Here is an 18,987-nt window from a genome sequence, read left to right as displayed (position 1 = left end):
GAGGGCTGCGGAGCTCTGCAGGCGCCCATGGCTCCATCCCTCCCCACGCACCGAGGGCTGTGGAGCTCTGTGGTCACCCATGGCTCCATCCCTCCCCACGCACCGAGGGTGTGGAGCTCTGTGGTCACCCATGACTCCATCCCTCCCCACGCACCGAGGGCTGTGGAGCTCTGCAGGCGCCCATGGCTCCATCCCTCCCCACGCACTGAGGGTGTGGAGCTCCAGCTCCCTCCGTGGCTGCGCCCTGCGCTGCTCCACCAGCCCTGCTCCCCACCCAGCCCCTGCCATCCCCATTCCCATCCCTGTCCGCATCGCACGGCTCTGTGCTCCAAACAATGCCACAGCGCTGGCTGCAGCCTCAAACCTCTTCCTCTCTCTGCGTCATGCTGTCACCTTCCCCAGCTCGCCCCCCTCACCCTCTTCCCAGCTGCCTCCCAGCCAGTTTCAGGGCCGGGGGCTGCGCTGCCCTTACTGGGAGCACTGGTTTGGGCTGGTGGGTCACTACCCCAATGGGGAAGCCCTCAGAGCTGCCTCTAGGCCCATTTCACAGATGAGGAAACTGAGGCAGGGCTGTGGCGTGGCTACCCAGCGCCAGCTGCCCTTTATGGTAAGCTCGCAGGCGCAGGAAGCCAGAGCCCGCGCGAGCGAGCGTAGGAAACAGAAGAGCCCGACCACACGTCACATGCTGAGACAGCTCGACCCGGCGTGACGGCAGCGCTGCGGCGGGGCAGGGGTGCGTGGCCTGTGTGGGACCCCCCGGAGCTGTGGGAGCCAGGGGGACGGCGGCAGAGGGGCAGCGCAGGAGGATGCTGGTGGCTGGAGGATGGAGGAGGCGGTGGTGAAGCAGGGTGTGCTCTACCTCCAGCTGCAGCAGACCTTTGGGAAGGTGAGGAGGTGGCTGGGGGCCGCTCGGTCCCAAGGGAAGACCCACAGGGGGGCTCAGCTGGGATGGACATGGGGGTACGGGGGGGTTGAATCCGAAGGGAGTGGGATGCTCCCACCCATTGGCTTCCCAGCCATCCATCGGCTGCTCGCCAGCACGTCGGGCCGGTGGGGCTGGGTGGGGGACGGAAGGTGCTGGGGACATATTGCAAAGAGAAAACCCCTCCTGCAGCTGGAGCTCCTGGGCAGAGGGTCTGCGAAACAGGCCAGAGCTGTGGCACAAACCCCCGGAGGATCATCGTTGCTTCAGCAGCTGATAATGGCCAGGGTTTAGCAATGGCTCCCGCTGGCACCGCTCTTGTGCAAGAAGGGGAAGGAGCCGTCTGGGCGTCTCCGGCTCTGTGCTCGGGCAGGAGACAGAGCCAAGTCTTGCTCCCCACAGCCGCGCTCCGCAGTGGCTCAAAATGCCGTGGGCAGGGTGGGTGGGCACAAGGCAGGGCAGGGCAGAGCAGGCAGGGCGGCAGGCAGGGCATCTCCTTCCTGCAGCGAAGCAGCTGCTGCCACACACGATGCAGAGGCCAACCCCGTGGCGGGTCACAGAAACACGTCCCGGCAAAAGGGTGCTGCATTTTGGCAAAGCCTGCCGAGCCCGGCAGGTCCCCGGTGCAGGGAGCTGCCGTGGACGATGCTCTGATTTCGGTGCAAGACTTCCTCTCCCGCTGCTTCCCCTCCGCTGCCATGGGAGCCGGTGCCTCCCACGCAGGGTGTGCCGTGAATCGCTGCCTCCTCGGAGGGCTAGTTGGGAATCCCTTCGAAAGTTGATGTTTTGGGGGAAGATGGAGCAAATGAGGAGCTGAAAGTCCTTTGGCCATCAGCACGGCTTTTGGGTGCTGCAGGGTGGGGGAGGCGTGGGATGGATCCGGGTGCCGGGTGAGGCTGGGACGCTGCCAGTGCCTTTCCCAGCTGGGAAAGCCTTGCTGCAGGCTGCCAGCTATGCCGTGTGTCAGGGATACTTTTCCCCACGCTGCCCAGTTTATCTCCAGGTTTTTTAATCCCAGTTTATCCCCTCAATTTGACCAGCCCACTTGGGTGAGACTGCGAGACCCTGGAGGGGTTCGATCCGATGTCCTGCCCTAGGCTCATGGATGATCCCAAGGGGATTTCATTCCTGGAAGGGTGAAAGCAGAGCTGGCCAATGCTGTATTTTCACTCCTCTCGTTGCTTCTCCCCACGACAGAAATGGAGGAAGTTCTGGGGTGTCTTGTACCGGGAAAGCTCCTGCTCCATCGCCCGCCTGGAGCTCTTCGAGGGCTCGGCGCCGCCGGCAGCCGAGAAGCTGTGGAAAGGCGAGGGCAGCAAGCGGCTGGTCAAGCTGAGTGACTGCGTGCACGTGGTGGAGGCGAGCGGCGATGCCGGCTGCCCCAAGGAGACGGTGCCCTTCCTGCTGGAGACCACCGACAAGCGGTACCTCCTGGCTGCTGACGGCACCGAGGCGGCCAGCTGGATCCAGAAGCTGTGCGAGCTGGCCTTCCCGGTACGCACTGGACAGGGATAACTGGGGCATGGGAGAGAGCAGGATCCGTGCGGGGGGATCCTGGGGGTTTGCTGCGATGGGGGAGACTGGGGGGATGCCGTGCTCTGCCCTCGCTCACCCGCTGCTCTTTCCCGGGCAGAGGAGCCGGGAGGAGCAGGCTGCAGGCAAGGATGGCCAGCAGAGCTCGCTGGGCACCGACAGTGAGTTCTCCATGGAGGAAAACTCCCTCTACAGCTCCCGGGGCAAAGGTAGGCACTGGGAGGTGGGGAAGGTGCAGTGGAGCTGGGTTTTCTTGCACAGGAGGCAGCGCATCTCCTGCAGCATCTCATGGCCCCCTCCTTCCTGAGGCACCTTGGCCGGTTTTGCACCAGAAGCAGCCCCTGCTGCGGCTACATGCAGGCAGCACAATGGAAAGTTGTCTCCCAAAATAGCCTCTTCCTGCTCTGTGGTTTGTCAGGGCTGAGTTTTGCTAAGCTATCGTGCTGGTCCTGTGCGGCCAGAACCCTTGAGCCCTTATCGGCCGGACACCGCTTCCTCCACTGCCCCGGCTGTGGGGAAACGAGTCCCGCAAGCCCCACGGCACGTCTCTGTGGTGGGAGATGCAGCTCTGCTCTTGCAGCAAGGAGCTCTGCTCCTTGCACGTGTCAAATGCCGCCCTCCTCCATCCCCAGCTGGCCTGGAGCAGGCGTTCGAGGTGACGGTGAGGGCCACCGAGTCCTCTGAGCGCTGCCGGCTCTGGGGCCGGTGCATCCTGCAAGCCGGCAAGGAGGCGCTGGAGCTACGGGATTTCCAAACCTTGGAGGTCCTCTACAGCTGGCCCTACCACTTCCTGAGGCGCTTTGGGCGGGATAAGGTAAGCGGGATCTGGGAAGGGTGGGCTGGCGGTGGGCTGCGGCACGGGGACCTGATCCCGTCCCTCCCCAGGTGACCTTCTCCTTCGAGGCTGGCCGGCGCTGCATGTCTGGAGAAGGCAACTTTGAGTTTGAGACCAGGCAAGGCAATGAGATCTTCCAGGTGATCGAGTCGGCCATCAACGCGCATCGGGGCTGGGGAGCCGAGGAGCCGCGGTGGGGTGGCCCCGGGGACGATGCTTCCCGGCCTCCCGGCCACACCAAGAGCCCCTCGCTGGAGCACACCTGGGAGGGGAAGATGCCGAAAGCCAAGCCCGCGATGCCCCCCAACAGCTGTCCTGGGACTGGGGAGCCATCGGGCGCCTTCCTGCCCTCCCGTGGTGCTGACTGCTCCTACGCTGAGCCCTGCAACTCCCTCCGCCGGGGAAACCCCCCGGTGCCGGAGAAGGGCAGGAGGCAGGATGCTCTGGCCAAGGTGGCCGCCGAATCCGAGTATGCCGTCCCCTTCGACACTATCGCCAAGACCTTCGTGGCTCGCAAGTTTAGCAACTTGGTCCATCACCCCAAGGAACCCCCTGACCCCCTCTACGACAGCATCGGGGAGATGGGGGAGCAAGTGGGCAGGAAACCCCTGCCGCGCCCCACCGCCACCAAGCCCGACCACATCTACGATGAGCCCGAGGGTCTGTCCACCCACACCGTCTACGATGAGCCCGAGGAGGTGAAGGGGGAGGCGTGGAGGCTGCAGGCGGCCCCGGAGGAGCCCTCTGGGCACGAGTACCCCTACAACCCGCAGCGGGATGACTATGCGGTGCCCAAGAGACCCGTCCCTCTCCGGCAGCCCTTCCTGCTGCAGGGCAAGGAGTGGCTGGGGGACACCGAGTACGACAACGTGGCCCTCAAGTTTTCAAAGAAGAGGAACATGCAGTGAGTAGGGTGGGGAAGGAGAGGAGGAGAGGACCCCCCCCACCCAGCACGCCAACCCCCCCCACCCAAACAGAGCTGAGACCCCCCGGCAGCTCAGCGCACCCATGGCTGAAGGGGACGGGGGGATGCGCTGCCCTCCGCCTGGGCATCCCTGCGGAGCGGCGGGGCACATCTGGCCAGCTGTGGAGCCGGCAGCCGGGATGCGCCCGCTGGAGGGCAGTGTGCGCCCGCCGTACGGGCAGGGGGCCCTCCCGCAGCCCCCCCGGCGCTCAGCTCCGGCCTTTCCAGCACCCCCGACCCGCACCCCGCAGCCTCGGGGGCTCCTACGGACCGAACCCCAAACCCTTCTGCTCCTCGCCCAGCTAAACCTTGAGAACTCCAGCTCTGCAGGTCACAGACCCCTGACACTCAACCTTAGGGATGCACATCCCACACTGTGAGATGCAGCTGGACAATGCACAGCCCCAGGATGCTCAGCCCACGCTGGCTGGTGATGCACACCCCCAGGGATGCGCACCCCACACCGTGAGACGCAGCCGGACGATGCACACCCCCGGGGATGCTCAGCCCACGCCGGCTGGTGATGCACACCCCCGGGGATGCGCACCCCACACTGTGAGACGCAGCCGGACGATGCACACCCCCGGGGATGCTCAGCCCATGCTGGCTGGTGATGCACACCCCCGGGGATGCGCACCCCACACTGTGAGACGCAGCCGGACGATGCACGGCCCCGGGGATGCTCAGCCCACGCCGGCTGGTGATGCACACCCCCGGGGATGTGCACCCCACACCGTGAGACGCAGCCGGACGATGCACACTCCCAGGGATGCTCAGCCCACGCCGGCTGGTGATGCACACCCCCGGGGATGCGCACCCCACACTGTGAGACGCAGCCGGACGATGCACACCCCCGGGGATGCTCAGCCCACGCCGGCTGGTGATGCACACCCCCGGGGATGCGCACCCCACACTGTGAGACGCAGCCGGACGATGCACGGCCCCGGGGATGCTCAGCCCACGCCGGCTGGTGATGCACACCCCCGGGGATGCGCACCCCACACCGTGAGACGCAGCCGGACGATGCACACCCCCGGGGATGCTCAGCCCACGCTGGCTGGTGATGCACACCCCCGGGGATGCGCACCCCACACTGTGAGATGCAGCCGGACGATGCACGGCCCCGGGATGCTCAGCCCACGTTACAAGGGCTGGCTGCTGATGCACACCAAACACCTCAATGGCAGCCGGACGATGCACAGCTCACACAGCAAACACACCCCGCCTGCAGGCTCCTCTTCGCCTGCTCAGGCCTTGCCGGGACGGCGCCGCGGCCACACGCACCCCCCAACCCCCCCAGGACGCACCTGCTCTCGGCCCCCCCCAGCAACCAGCGTCGCGGCCGGGGCTGGGCACCGTGCCTGTCCGAAGGTCACGCCGCAGCCTTGCTCAGCAAGAACAGTGGCACACATTTCCACTGCCTCAGACACATTTTTATTTTTAATTTTTTTTTTTTCATAAAACCACTTTCCAGCTCCTCTGAATTATAGATGAAATACTCAGCTTTATTGTCATGGTGATTTTAGTGGCTGGCTCCTCTCCTCCCAGTACAGGGAGACCAGTATGTGGCCTGACACAGCCTGACTTGCTCTGGGTCAGCCTGCTCCTCCTCCTCCTCCCAGCCACCTCCGGCCCCGCACAGCCCTTGCCAGGGGACATCCAGCCCCTCAGCAGGGCTTGGAGAGAGGTGCCGGCCCCATTTCTCCATCGGCTCACGGTCCCCCGGAACAGAACGGTCTCCCAGGGCTGCCCCAGGCTCTGTCGGTGCCCATCACCCCGGACGGGCCATCTCCGGTGCACACCGGCTCCATCACGGCGACGGAGGGACCTTGGGAGCCGCTGCTGGTCCCCCACCTCTCCGGCAGGTCTGCCACCAAAGGCAAAGAAAAAGCATGAATTATTTATAATCTCTTTCAATCAAATAAATGCTTAGGTGCTTGAGTTAATTTCCTGGATCCTGAAAATCCAAAGTGTAGACTTTTAATAAGGCAAATTAAGTGCTTTATATATTACACTGATTAAAGCTCCGTGTCAATCTATCTATCACACACTGAATCGAAAGGGCCCAAAAACAAACAGGTCCCTGGCAGCCGTGCTCCCCTCGTGCAGGCAGCCGTGGGCTCCCCTGCCCGCCCCGGCCAGGCTCACGCAGGGCACAGGGATGTTCCCTGCTCAGAAACACCTAAAACTAGTAAAAAAAAAAAGGAAAAAGCCACTTGCTAGCAGTTTTTTTTTTCAGCGAGTGAACGTCGGACCAAGGAAGAGCGCAGGGAATGGCAGATCTCGCCGTGCCCCGGGACCTGCCGGCCGGCACGGGCAGGGGTTCAGGAGGCAGCAGGGCGCACTGAGGGATGGGAGATGCTCCTTAGCCCGCAGCTCCCCATGCTCTCCTGGCTCTGTTCCTACGGCAGCGAGGGGTGATCCCCATCCAGGACCGGGCTGGGATCCCTGTCTGCAGACCCTGGGCACGGCCGGGAGCATCCAGCAGTGCCGCTGGCTTGGTTAGCTGGAGCGATGGGGACTCCTGACAGCACGGTGCCATTCACTGGGAATTGATTGCTTAAGCATGTGTTATTATTAATTAGTGCTCATTATGGTGGTTATTTATTATTAATCAGTGTTAACACATTCCTCTCCCCTCACTGTCCTCGAGCCCGACTCCCTGCTGCAATCCCAGCTCCTTCCAGCCACCTCCACCACTATTTTTCTTTATTAACCAAAGAAATGGAAACACCTTCCGGACTTCACTTAAAGATCCTATGGGTCTGACGAGATTTGTACCGTGCCAGCCAGGCTAACGAGGGAGTCGCAGCGAATGGCACTAATCAAATCTCACAGAGGCAGCGGTACCGGCTGGGTGAAGCGCGGGGGGGGGTTTTGCTGCCCGAGTAAATTGCTCACGGCTTCCCGTGCCCGCCCCACCAGCGTGGACAGGGTTTTAGGGTGGAAAAGGGGACGTGCCCTGGAATATCAAGTCCAGGTAAGGAGGATGCAAAGGCTGGAAAAGCCCTTGGCGGCGCTCAGCGAGGGGCTGGGCTGAGAAAACAAAATCGATGGCAGAGAGGGGAGGAAGAGATTACAGCGCAAAGCCCCAGGCAAATGGAGAGCGCTTTAATCTGATTAGGGAGTTATTGTCATTATTGTATTATGCTGATTATAAATCATTTAGGAGCACAGCTAATCAAAACAGAGATTTGTTCAGTGCTTTAAGGGTCGCTACCTCCAGCAAACACCTCTGCCCCTCTCCCCCCCGCCACCCTCTGGGAGGGGATGCAGAGCTGCACCCCGGGGCGAGGGGCACGGACCAGGGCTGCAGCCCGTGGGGAGAAAGCAGGGAGGATCCCAGGGGAAGGCTGGGCTGGCCAGGCTGGAGGGGCAGAGCGAGGAAAGAGGGGTACCGGCATCTCCAGGACAGAGAGGATGGGGAAATAAGGAAGGAGCAAGCTCGTTGAGCAATTGGGGTGGGGATGCTGCCCATGGCCAGGAGATGATGCTCCTGGGGCTGCGCATACCGGGACCATTTTTCCCCCCTGCTCTGCCCACCTTGTCAAGGCAGCTCCTTTTTTCATTACTGTCTCCTCGGATCAGAGATGTGCTCGTTTTGCAGCGCGCTCGCCGCTCGGCGGCCGAATCCCAGGCGCCACGGTGCCGCTGCAAACTGCATTAGCGTCTCGCCAAGGAGGCCCTAATACTATTAGGAGGGAGGCATTATAGGTGCTAAATGACAAGCCCCTAATCAGCCCCAGGATTTATGTCAATCACGTTCCCTGCGCGGGGCGGAGCAGGGCCCTTCATTCAGAAAAATTGCCTAATTGGGAGGGTCTGGATTCCCTTCACCTGTCTTGTTTCTGGAGCTCTGGGGCTCCCGGCTGCCTTCTCAGGATGGGGAGTATGTGAAGCTGAAGACAAGGTGCAGGATGAGGAGTAGGAAGGTGGTGACCGTGGCCAACTCCTAACTCCACCCAGCTTGTGTTTTCTTTCCTTTTCAGTGGCTTGAGAAGTGCAGGACTGGTCAATGCTGGAATTTTGCAGGGATTGCATCAGTCCAGGCTGTGCTGAGGACTGCACAGGAAAATAGGTGGGAAAAAGGAGGCTGTTTTTCCACTTGCCCACCCCCACATGGGTGCCCTTAAAGAGCCGGGCTGCCTTCCTGCCCTTAGCTTCAGCAAAATTAATTGGCAATTACCAGAAGTCCATAAAAACCAGCCTTTCTTGGGGAAGGAAGCTGTAAAAGCCACGTGTCCGCAGCCGTATTTCCTTCACTCCGCATTGATCCCACGGCCTTGCTGGCCACGGCTCCGCTGCGGGGCGATGCGCTTGGCCCCCGCAGACCCACCCGCATCGATCCCGGGGACCTCGGCCAACCCGCTCCGCCTTGCAGCCAGGAGCATGGCTGGCCCCCTGCTAGCGCTGGGTGCAAATTCCCGGGCTGGTGCCAGCTCGTAGCAGAGTCACTTGTCCTCCCTCCCCTTCCCACCCATCTGACAATATTTATAATGATGGCTGCTGCGGGAAACCACCTCCCCCCCCCCCCCCCCCCCCCCAATATCTGCAGCTGCAAGGGGTGCATTGCAGCATCAGCAACCCTCCCAGCACCAAAACGCCCCAGGGCAGGGCACTGAGGGGTGCCTGGCTGGAGGCAGGGCTCGGGGAGCATCCTTCTGTGGGATGGAGGGATGCAGGAGGGCACGGCTGGACTCTCCTATCGGGATGCGCTGAGGCCAACGCAGTGCCCCATGAGACTGGAGGGGCTGGCGTTCCAGGGAGAGCGTGCGTGCAAAGCCTGGACCAAAGGAGCAGCCAAATTTGCTGCTTGGGCCTGGAGAAGATGAGGAGGGATGGTGGCCAAGGGTGTGGAAAGGCAGTTGCCTTCCGGAAAGGCAATTTGCTCCTGGTTTTGGTCCAGGGGATTACCGTTCTTACAGGAGGGCGATCTCTGCAGCACTGGTGGTCTTGCTGGGCTGTGGAGGGTAATGGGAGCATAGGGGAGGGTTCCCACACCCCACCGAGAGCCCAAAATTCCCTCCCTGTCATTTTCCAGCACTGAATATTTGGCAAAGGCTAAAATACCAATAAGGGGTATTACAGCAGCGCTGCAGGGAGCCCAGGAGAGCGTTTTAGCTCTTTGGATATTGCATGCTACTCCTACACTCTCATTACAGGAATCCCATTAAAGGTATTGGCTGGACCCTAATGATGGTGAAGGGGGGGATGTACCCAGAGCCCCAGTTTCAGAGTCCTGCCAGCTGCTGCCATGCCCCTACGAGCTCCCTCTCCTGCAGCCACAGAGCTGTCATGGGGCAGGTTGCATTTAAAAGCCTAGATTGAATCCAGAGATTTTTTTAAAAGCCCTCAGCTCCCATATGTCTTTGCTGCAGCGGATGTGTTTAGTATGTTCCCTTTGCCTTAATATGCACTGTTTGAACAAAAATAATGCTCTGTATATTTTACAGAGCTCCTCCACACGCAGATTTTGTCAGGACTGCAATATAAATATCCCCACCAGCCTCCCAACACCCACCTGCCCAGACTGATGCTTAAGCAAGAAAACGTAAAAATACACCCTCTGCGCTGCTCTGCTGCTGAAGGCAACAACTAAGCAGCAAACGAAGCTGCTAAAACCTGCCCTTCCCCAGCCGGGTCAGTGTCCAGGAAGGGTCTGTTCCCTCCGTGGCTGCTGCAGGGGGTCGCCGAGGGGACCCCGGGGTCCCCACGCGGCCACGGTGCTCGTGGGTTCCCATCACATTGGCACAGGGCGCGTGTAGCCGGTTATTAAAAGCCATTACCCGGCCAGTGCCGCGCTGTCCCCTGCAGAACGGCCACCTTTCCTGGGGACTCATCTCATTAGAAAAGGAGCCAGGAAGCGGCTGAATTTCCACCCTGCTGCTCTCAGTTATCTCTGCGAAAGGGGAGCCAATTACCAGCAGCTGGTGAGAGCCTAAAATTATTATTAATTTCAAACAAAGCATATGCTTTGTGTTAACAATCCTCCGTGGTGTGGCAGAAGGGCCAATACCATCCAGATGGCTCAACGTGCAGCAGGAATGATTAATGCACGGCTCTGCCGCCTCGCCGGGAGGTGCGTGGGGACAGAGGGCAGGGGCTGTGATGGGGTGCCCTCCGTGCCCGGCGCGGGGTGAGCCGGCAGCAGGAGCTCGGCACGGGGTCACGAGCAGCACCAGCACAAAGAAAACCCCTGTGCACTTGAGCTGACCTCGTCCCGGTGGCCTCGCACGTGGGGCCAGGGAGCAGCGATGCTGGAAGCCCCGGCGAGCCGCGGGTCTGGCGGCAAGCTCCCCCAGAGATTATATACATATATTAAGGAAGTATAAGTATATTAAGGAAGGTTTAGTTCCCAGGCTGGTGAGAGACCTGCTGTCCTGACAGACGGAGGCGAAGCAGCTCCTGCTGCTCAGCCCCGTGGGATGCTAAAGGCTGGCGCTCTCCCTGCCCGGTCTCAGCTGCCCGCACGCAGACTCCCTCGCTGAATTTATATTGGAGCAGATGACGAATTATTTTCCTCTCCGTCCCAGGCCTGGCCTGCACGTGGAAATGGATGGGAAGGCATTTTCCAGCTCGGCTCGAGGGTTTGCAAAGGCCTGAGCCATCTGCGAGCACTTGGCACCCAGGACTGCAGAGCACGGGAGCACGTTAAGTGCTGCTTTGCTTCCTTAACTCGCCGTAGGAAATTACACTGATAAGTGTTAACACAGAGTTCAGAGCAGCGTTTCCTCTTTGAAACACAGCAATTGCATCTGAAATAGCTGGTGTGAAAATAAAGAATGGTTTCTATTTTTACCGGGCAGCAGGAGCCAGTGCCATGGATTGCCTTTGCACGGAGCTGCTGCTCAACTCTGCTGACCCTGGGTGGGCTCAGCCCAGCACCCTGCCCCCGGAGAGCATGGACAGGAGCAAATATTCAGGGGAAAAAAGGGTGTTTTCACAGCAATGGGGCCTCGTTTGGAAATAGATCCTCCTCAGAGGGGTTCCTCCTTCGGGTCTGTCCAGCCTCAGCTTGCAGCAAGACCCTAGTCCTTGGGAAGAGCTGGTTTGCAAAGCTGTTCTCATGGGTCCCCCTGCATCACGCTTTACTCAACCCTTTGGCAAGATCAACAGATGAGGGTCCTTGGAGGGCTCCAGAGATCCCGCTGGATCAACATGATCCCACGTCTGCCAGCACAGAGCATCTCCTGCCTGAGTAGGGGTACCAAGAGATCCCACTAAGACTCCCAGTCCCCTGCCCAGGAGGGACCCGGCGAGCCTTTGCCTCGGCAGGGGGGTGCCAGCGTCGCTGCCTCAGCCCCCAGGGACCCCGGGAAGGGGGTGGCAGGAGCAGCAGAGTTTCTTTAAATCACACGACTGGAATTGGGAGCGAAACATCTCCAGGGGAGAGGGGTAAAAATAGCTGCTGCTCTGTGTCAGCGACAGGAGCACGGGAGGTGGAACGGCCGGGGGTTTTATCGAGGGCAGGCTGCGAACGCTCAGTTATAAATAGGAGTAATTACTTGAGTGGGGGCATGGCATTTAATGAGGGGTTGGGCTGACACCAGCACTGTGACTGCGCGACGCTTCCCAGCACGGGGTGGAGGAGCGATTTCTAGCACGGCCCAAAGCTTTACGGGAGCAACAGAGCCCTGGGAAGGAGGGGGTGCCGTCGCTGCGTGGCCCCGGGAACGCGGCGGTGCCTGGGAGGGCGGGAGCGTCGCGGGGAGGAGGGCTGCTTCGTGCCAGGGCGGAGGTGGTGGCTGGGAAGGGGGAAAGCTCACGTCTTAATTACACTCTCTGCCAGCAGAGCCAATACCTGGTGACTTAGTAATTGTGTCCAGGAGCTGCAGGCAACGGTTAATTTTAATTAAAACCTGTGGCCACGGCTGCCTGAGCTTTCTGCATGGGCAATGGCAGGCAAGGGCTCTGCTGGGGAGGGTCTTCACCCAACAAGAGCCAGAGTTTGTATCCCCCATGCCCTTCGCAGCCCTCCTACACCTCCCCTGGGTTAGCCCTGGCGATGTACAGGCAGGCTGCCTGCTACCACCCGGAGTGCCAGGACCCGGGGTTTTCCCCTCCTGGGTCTGCTCCAGCGAGGAGAGTGAGGGATGGAGAGAGGAGGAAGGAGCAAGGAAAGGAATAAAGCACCAGGAGGGAGAAGAGGGTTTGGGAAGAGGCAGCGTGTGGGGCTGGTGTCTATAGGGAGGCCAGGCAAGAGGGGCAGCGTGTGGGGCAGGATGGGGCAGCCCCGGCTGCCTCCTGCCCCTCACCCCGGCGTCGTGCCGGCGAAGCTGCTCCACCTCGGCACGTAACGGGAATGACCTGCCTTTGTTGCAGCCACATAAAATATACATTTGAGTGATAATGGGGTGAGAAGCAACCGAGCACAATCTTGAAGAAATATTGGTGCATTAAAAGATAGCAGAAGCTGTTGCAGCTGGTTAAGAGATGGCAGCGGCAGAGCCCTTTCCCCGGCAGCAGGCTCCCCTGCCCTCCACCCCCTCTCCCTGCCCTCCGGAGGGGGACCCCGGGAGGCAGCGGGGATGCTCGGAGCGGGCAGAGGCTGAGGGGTCTGGGGTTCTGCTCCTTGCCCTGTTGCAGATCTGGGCTAAGAATGGGGCAAAACTCATTGCACTGACTTTCCAAGGCGTGGGGTCCCAAGATCCCCGAGCCCAGGCCCCTTTAGCTCTGGGGGGGACAGGAAAGAGATGGCACGGGGCATGATCGGCCCCGGCGCGGGCAGAGCTGACGGCAGCTCTCATTCCTGCTGACCCAGCCGGGAAGTTTGATTCATGGCCCCATCGATATGGTGTATTTATGCATGAGGAAGTAATAATGGAGATGAAGCAAAGCTGTCCTCTCCGCCAGCGGTCGGCGGGATTTATGGAGTGCCGCCAGCTCGCCTGACCTTTCGGGCTCTCCCGCCACATCCCGCAGGGCTCGGCACTAACCTCTTCCCAGCCCCGGCGCAAGGCTGTGCCCGGGAAGGTGCCACCCGGGGCACACCCCCATACCCAGTGCCACGGGGAGATGGTGGAGCCCGGCACTGCAGGTGGGGCAGCACCAGCTTTATCTTTGCTGAACAGCAGCAGACCTGCTCAGGAAAGAGCCGGGGTCGTATTTAATAAGAAGTCAAGTCTGTGCAACAGCCTGAAGAGTAATTGAGTTAAAAAGTCAATCACTGAGTCACAGATCCACTTTTCCACGAGTTCTGCGCTCGCGAGCACCCCAGACTCCCTTCTGCTTCGAATTAGCCCGTCTCTCCAGGTCCTGCTGCCAATATAATCTGTTTTCTTAGCTGCTCGCTGAAGCCACATCTTCGCCCCATCCCCTAAACACACACCCGGCTGCAGACCCCAGTCGGTGTGCAGGACCTGCTCCTCCCCTGGACCCGTCCTGCTCCGGCTGCTGCTGGCACACAGAGCTGCTGCCCCTTCGCCTCCCTCCCCCAGCAGCAGGGAAAATGTGAAACACCATGACTGAGGCTTTGAATAACCCACGGGCAGAGCCCCTCTTGCTCCGTGGGGATAAGGAGTGCCCAGGAAAGGGAGTAGAGTTACCCACTCATGCAAGGCTGATCCCATTTACACCCGGGCTCTTCTGCACCATGCAAAGATGCTGCCTCCTGCCCCGATACCCTCGACATCAGGCTCTGCAGCATCAGGGAACAGGCATTTGGCATCCAGAGGCTGAAATGGTACACAGCGTCTGAAGTCCAGCACCCCCCTTCTCCCCTTTCAGACCCATTACTGAGGACCTGCTTGCCTTCCCCCTTCCCGGTAAGTGCAGTGCTCCCCACAGCTCACCCCACAGCCCCTCCGGCATATGCTGTAACCTATGGCGCATTATTGCAGCCGTCATCTCCTTACCGTCCCCCAAAGCCCCGTTAACCATCAGCTCTGGGCCCCTCCACCTGCACTTTAGGACCTTTGCTCCTTTGGGCTAACTGCTCCCCCATTTCGCTTTCATCAGCACGTTTCAGGGTTGCTGCACTCTCTGCCTCCTGGGTTATTGATCCCTAATTCCCTCCCATGGGGGACCTGCTCTTTTATTGCTTCAGTTTTTTCCCCAGCTGCTCTTTTACTCCTTCTCTGCAGCCCCCCATGCCCCAGCAATCCCGCACTGCTCCCCATCTCTGCTGCATCAAACACCAGAGCATGCATTGCACAAGGGGCCAGGCCTGGAAACACCAGGCTTTCGAGAGCAAACTGAAGAGCAAAAAGCAAAGCACAGCGCTGCTGAGGAGGGACAGCTTAAAGACGAGCACTTCTGGGCAGGGAGCAAGCAGCATTTTCCCCGTACGGCGTGGTGCTGTGAGCTTCTACTTCAGCTCAGTCCTGAGAGAAAAGCAAGAAGTGCTTTTTCCTTTGCAAAAGAGGAAGAAAAACACATCCCACCTTGCCATGCCCCAGCAAATGCCTAAAGGCAGCTCTCTCCCCACCGCTGGGCTTTTATTGCCTCCCCAGCTCATCAGTCCCAGCTGCGGGGCGGCTGTTTTCCCAGAGCCGGGATCTGGCTGCTGTTACTGAGTGCACCCAGCCCAAAACCAGCCCTGAGGTACCTACAGCAGAGATATATATTAATGACTCCAGGTTTTTGTAGTCATCCTTTCGTAAGTGCAAGGAGTTCTAGGACAGGAGAAAGACTCCGCTGACCAAAATGGCATCGCCAGCCTTTTTGAGGCTTGTGAGCTGTGAAGACTGCTTACAGTGAATAACTAAGAAAAACGTGAACCTTAAAGGGTTTTTCCCACCTGAGCCTTTGCGACCAGCGCCTCTGCCTGTCTCCACCCAGCCACGGTGCGCGGGTGCCTCGCATCCGTCAGGATCCGCAGCATCCCCAGCCCTTTGCTTTTGTAGTTTGTTTGTTTGCATTTGCCTGTCAGCTCCCCTTCCACCGGCATCCCAGATGAGAGCAGATTGCACGCTAATAAATTCTGGATTGGCAGCCGCACCCGGAGACAGGGAAAAGCCGCTTGAATTACAAAGGGAGCTTTGCTTCTGCACCTGGAGTTGCTTCTCAGCCCAAGTTTCCTCTCCTGGGGCAGTGACGCTGCTCCCTGGGGCCACTGTGGCCAGTGGCAGAGGCAAGGGATGGACTGGGAAGGCAGGAGGTGGGATGCAGGGAGTGGGATGGAGGAGAAGGAGGTGATGGGACTTGGACCATTACAACGGCCTGGCTATACCCCGCGTCCGTATGTGCGTGTATGTTGCCTCCTGCCTCCGCAGCACACACAGAGCCAACCCAGCGCAGGTCACTCAGAGATGCTTCCCCAGGCCCCAGCCAGTACCCGGGGTCCAACAGCAAAGATTAGGGCTGTTTCCTTTTCTTCCGCAAAGAGTGTAATCCCCCCTTTGAAAGGCGCATCCTCCGCTTGATGCTTCCTGACATTAATATTATCATCTCCAACCAGCCGCAGAGCCCAGCTGTCGCCTGCGATTAGGGCACTGACACAGATCGGTGCAAGATTTCACAAGCGTCTCATTACCGCTGACTCCGGTTCTGCACGGCTTATATAACTCATCTTGCATAAACCTGTCACCGGCGGGAGCTGCTCCGCCGCTCAGCCCCGGCGCATGCTGATGAGGGGCTGCCGAGGGCGGGGGGACACGCGAATGCTGCTGGTCGTCCCCCCCCCCAACCCCACCAGCGCCGCGCTGCTGAGCCCCCTCCGGCTCGGGTCCTTGCAAGGAGGTTTTTCTTCCTCTGGAGCGGCCCGTTCCCGCACCGTGCGCTGGGTGCTGTGGGATGGCAGACGGGTTGCACTGGCAGGGCAGCATCTTCCAGGAGCACGTTGCAGGTCACAGAATCACAGGTTGGAAGGGACCTCAAGGGTCATCTAGTCCTGGGAGGAGCGAAAGGCCCCTGGAGCCCCCCAGCATCCCGGATTTGCTGGAGGGGTGCGGATGGAGGGGCTTCTGCAGCGAAGCACAACGTGCTCCAAAAACAGCCCCCTGCGGGGCTGGGACCAGGGCACGCTGAGCCGCATGGCAATGCTCTCACCCGTCCTAACTGCACAGGCAGGGGAGATCTTAGGAGGCAGAACGTAATTGCTGTGGCTGGAGCTGGGCCAGGGCTTTGCGGTGAGCACGGGGACTCTTTCAGAAAGCGCTGTGGGTGCGTTAATGGCCTCAAACGGGCAGGAGCTCGCTGTTGGCTGGTGGTGGGGTGGGCTTTTTTGTTGTGCGTGGCTCATCGGAGAGCTGCTGCCTCCAGCAGCACGGTGGCTCCCGAGCTCTGCCGCACAGCTTGGGCTCAGCTCGCCCTGCGCGGGGACCTGTGGCACCGCTGGCCTTGCGCCCTGTGCCGCGGACCGGGATGTCTCCTGATGCAAACCTCCCTCCCCACCCCTCTGCTGGAAAGGAAGGGCGTAAAGGAGGGTTTCTCTTAGCTTTCTTCATTCCTGCTCATCCTCACTGTGCAGATGCAGCGTCCTGGGTGCTGTGGCGCAGACACAGAGCCTTTAAGAGCAGGATCAAGCGCTGTCGCTGGATGCTCACACGGAGGAGGACCTGTACCTAGCTTTGGTGGCTTGCACACGGGATTTAAGCTGAATGCAGTAACGTATGCCCAACTGCGGGGCCTTTCTGCCATGCAAAAGCACCAGGGCGATAATCCATCCCTGCCAGGCTGCTGGAATCCCCTCCCCGCATCCCCCACTGCAAAGTCAAAAGCCACTTTCAGGTCCCCATGCACCCCAGTCGTCATCCTGCCAGTCCCTGCTGGGTGACCTGGCATCAGGCATGGGGCTTGAGGGGTCCCACTCCTCTATCGTGGTTGCAGAAGCCCCCCTGCACGGCTCCAGCCCTTCCCCAGGCAGGAGCAGAGCTCTCAATGTGACCCTGGTCCCCAAAGGGCTCATCAGCGATGCCAGCAGGAACAGCATCGCCTCCCTGCAATTAATCAGAGGAGCTATTTGTAAATGAAGACAACCACTGCTCATCAGCTGGAAAATGCCTCTGCCGCTCCTCTTGCCAGGCGTTAGCTGGTGAGCCGAGAGTGGCAGACAGTTAAAATGAGGTGGCTTGGATTTCTCTCGTGGTTGGGTCTTTTTCCCCCTATTTTCCAAGATTTCATGTTTAAACCTTCCCCCTGACGTCCCAGCCCCTGTGCTGAGGGTGTTTTGCCAGCAGCTCCATCTCAGGTGATGCTGAACCCGTACGGTTCCCACAGAGAAGCTGCTTGGGGTGTGCAAAAGCCGGTGCCGGGACTTGTGCCTCGTTATTCTCCCCTTAATCCCTCCCTGCGTAGCCATGTGTGAGTAGCTGTGTGTTTGCCATATCCGTTACATTTGGGATCAAGTGCCCGGTGAACAAAAGAGCTTCATGAAATCTGAGCTCACCTAGTTGCTATGTAATTATTTCCACGCTACCTAAGCGATAGGTGGGGAATTCATTCTCTTGCCAACATGTTTATTGTTCCCAGACACCTTGGTGCCGAAGATGCCAGAGCATGGTTGCAATGGACAGAACAGGCTAATTAGAAAAAAAAAATCATTAATGATGAGCCTTGCCTTGCTGGGTAAGCTCCAGCTTGGCTCCTCCAAATGCTGCCCTTGCCCTGCTCCACGCCAGTAGCACTGGGGAGGGACGTGGCACCGGTTTAGCTGCATGGGAAGGTCCCGTGGATGCTCCGTGGCCATGCACGCTGGTCCTGCCACCTCGGATTCCTGCTCCCCTTCCCTCTGTGCCCCTCTTTCCCTTCCAGCTCCGCTCGCCCCGACACAGGGAGCAGCATCTCTATTACGGCACCGATCGTGTGACATCTATTCAAAACACCCGGCCCCGGCCTTATCATTAAATGCAAATGCTGGGGAGTAATTGCTGGCAGTAGCAGCAAGGAGAGGAAAATGACAGTGAGCCCAGGAGCAGCTATTAGATGGGAAAGTGGAAAGTGCAGGCAAAACATGGACCATGAGCCTGTGGTAACACTGGCCATTTTTCCCCTCCTAATGCCTGGCGTAGCTAGTTGGTGGCCGGTCAGGGTTTCTCTTCCACTGCTCGGGACGGAGATGGCAGAGAAGAGGGCTTGCATTGAACCACCGTGCCCGCTGGGTCCCCGGCGGGGCTGGAGGTGGCCGTGGGCACCCTGTGCCCCTCCGGGTGACAGCCATCCCTCTTCCCGCTCCACTTCGGAAGCAAAACTCCCTTCTTGCAGCACGGACCTGCTGGCGGGCAGAGGCGGAGGCGAGACGGGAGCCTCCAGCCTCGTCCCCAGCTTAGCCTCGCTAATCTCTGCTTGTCAGTGCTGCCGAGGCTGTCAGCTGCCGGCGAGCGGGGCTGAAATCTGCCTGCTAAATCCGACAGGATAATTAAAATCAGGTAGGGAGATGACTATCAGCTAATTTCTGCGATGCCCTTCCCTCTTACTCCCTCCCAGTTCACTTGCCATCCCTCCCTGGCAGTCCCTGCCTCCTCCTCCTCCTCCTGTGAGGAAGCAGACACACTCACTGAGGATGCTATGGGTCTTGGGGCTCTCCCTGCGGCCCCTGTGCCCTGCCCGTGCAGTGCAGGGACCCTTCCAGCCACCTCAGCGGCTCCTTTCCAGCCCTTCCAGGCTGCAGGAGCAAATTCTCCAGGGGAAGGGCAACACCGCAATCAATTAGAGGCATAAAAAAGGATAATTTTATCAATGGAGAAATCCGAGGCAGGGAGGTGGGATTTTCTGTTCTGGGTAATGGGAGCATCATGTCTCCAGTTAAAGTTTGGAGGACTCATCTCGGAGCCAAGGCCCGTCAGAAGCTGACAT

At 59.7% G+C, this 18,987-nt stretch overlaps 1 protein-coding gene and 2 long non-coding RNA genes across 3 annotated transcripts; 2 read left to right on the top strand and 1 right to left on the bottom strand.

Annotated features, from left to right (window-relative positions):
* The first annotated feature begins 686 nt into the window (after nucleotides 1-686).
* DOK2 (docking protein 2) lies at nucleotides 687-6,209 on the top strand. The gene is made up of 5 exons (XM_075074540.1): nucleotides 687-886; nucleotides 2,120-2,416; nucleotides 2,556-2,664; nucleotides 3,088-3,269; nucleotides 3,341-6,209. The coding sequence occupies exons 1-5, from the start codon at nucleotides 824-826 to the stop codon at nucleotides 4,196-4,198; spliced, it is 1,509 nt and encodes a 502-aa protein (XP_074930641.1). The 5' UTR covers nucleotides 687-823; the 3' UTR covers nucleotides 4,199-6,209.
* Nucleotides 5,694-14,198, bottom strand: LOC142048037 (uncharacterized). Its single transcript, XR_012657368.1, has 3 exons — nucleotides 14,109-14,198; nucleotides 13,804-13,928; nucleotides 5,694-6,121 (listed from the first exon to the last, which is right to left on the bottom strand). It is a non-coding gene; the product is annotated as an uncharacterized LOC142048037 (long non-coding RNA).
* On the top strand, nucleotides 13,396-17,269 carry LOC142048038 (uncharacterized). The gene is made up of 2 exons (XR_012657369.1): nucleotides 13,396-14,018; nucleotides 16,664-17,269. It is a non-coding gene; the product is annotated as an uncharacterized LOC142048038 (long non-coding RNA).
* The last annotated feature ends 1,718 nt before the right edge of the window (nucleotides 17,270-18,987 follow it).

This window comes from Phalacrocorax aristotelis, chromosome 24 (assembly GCF_949628215.1).
Source record: "Phalacrocorax aristotelis chromosome 24, bGulAri2.1, whole genome shotgun sequence".
Classification (NCBI taxonomy): Eukaryota; Metazoa; Chordata; class Aves; order Suliformes; family Phalacrocoracidae; genus Phalacrocorax; species Phalacrocorax aristotelis.
The sequence above is the reverse complement of the archived record's forward strand: the minus strand, read 5'-3'. Positions and strand labels throughout refer to the sequence as shown.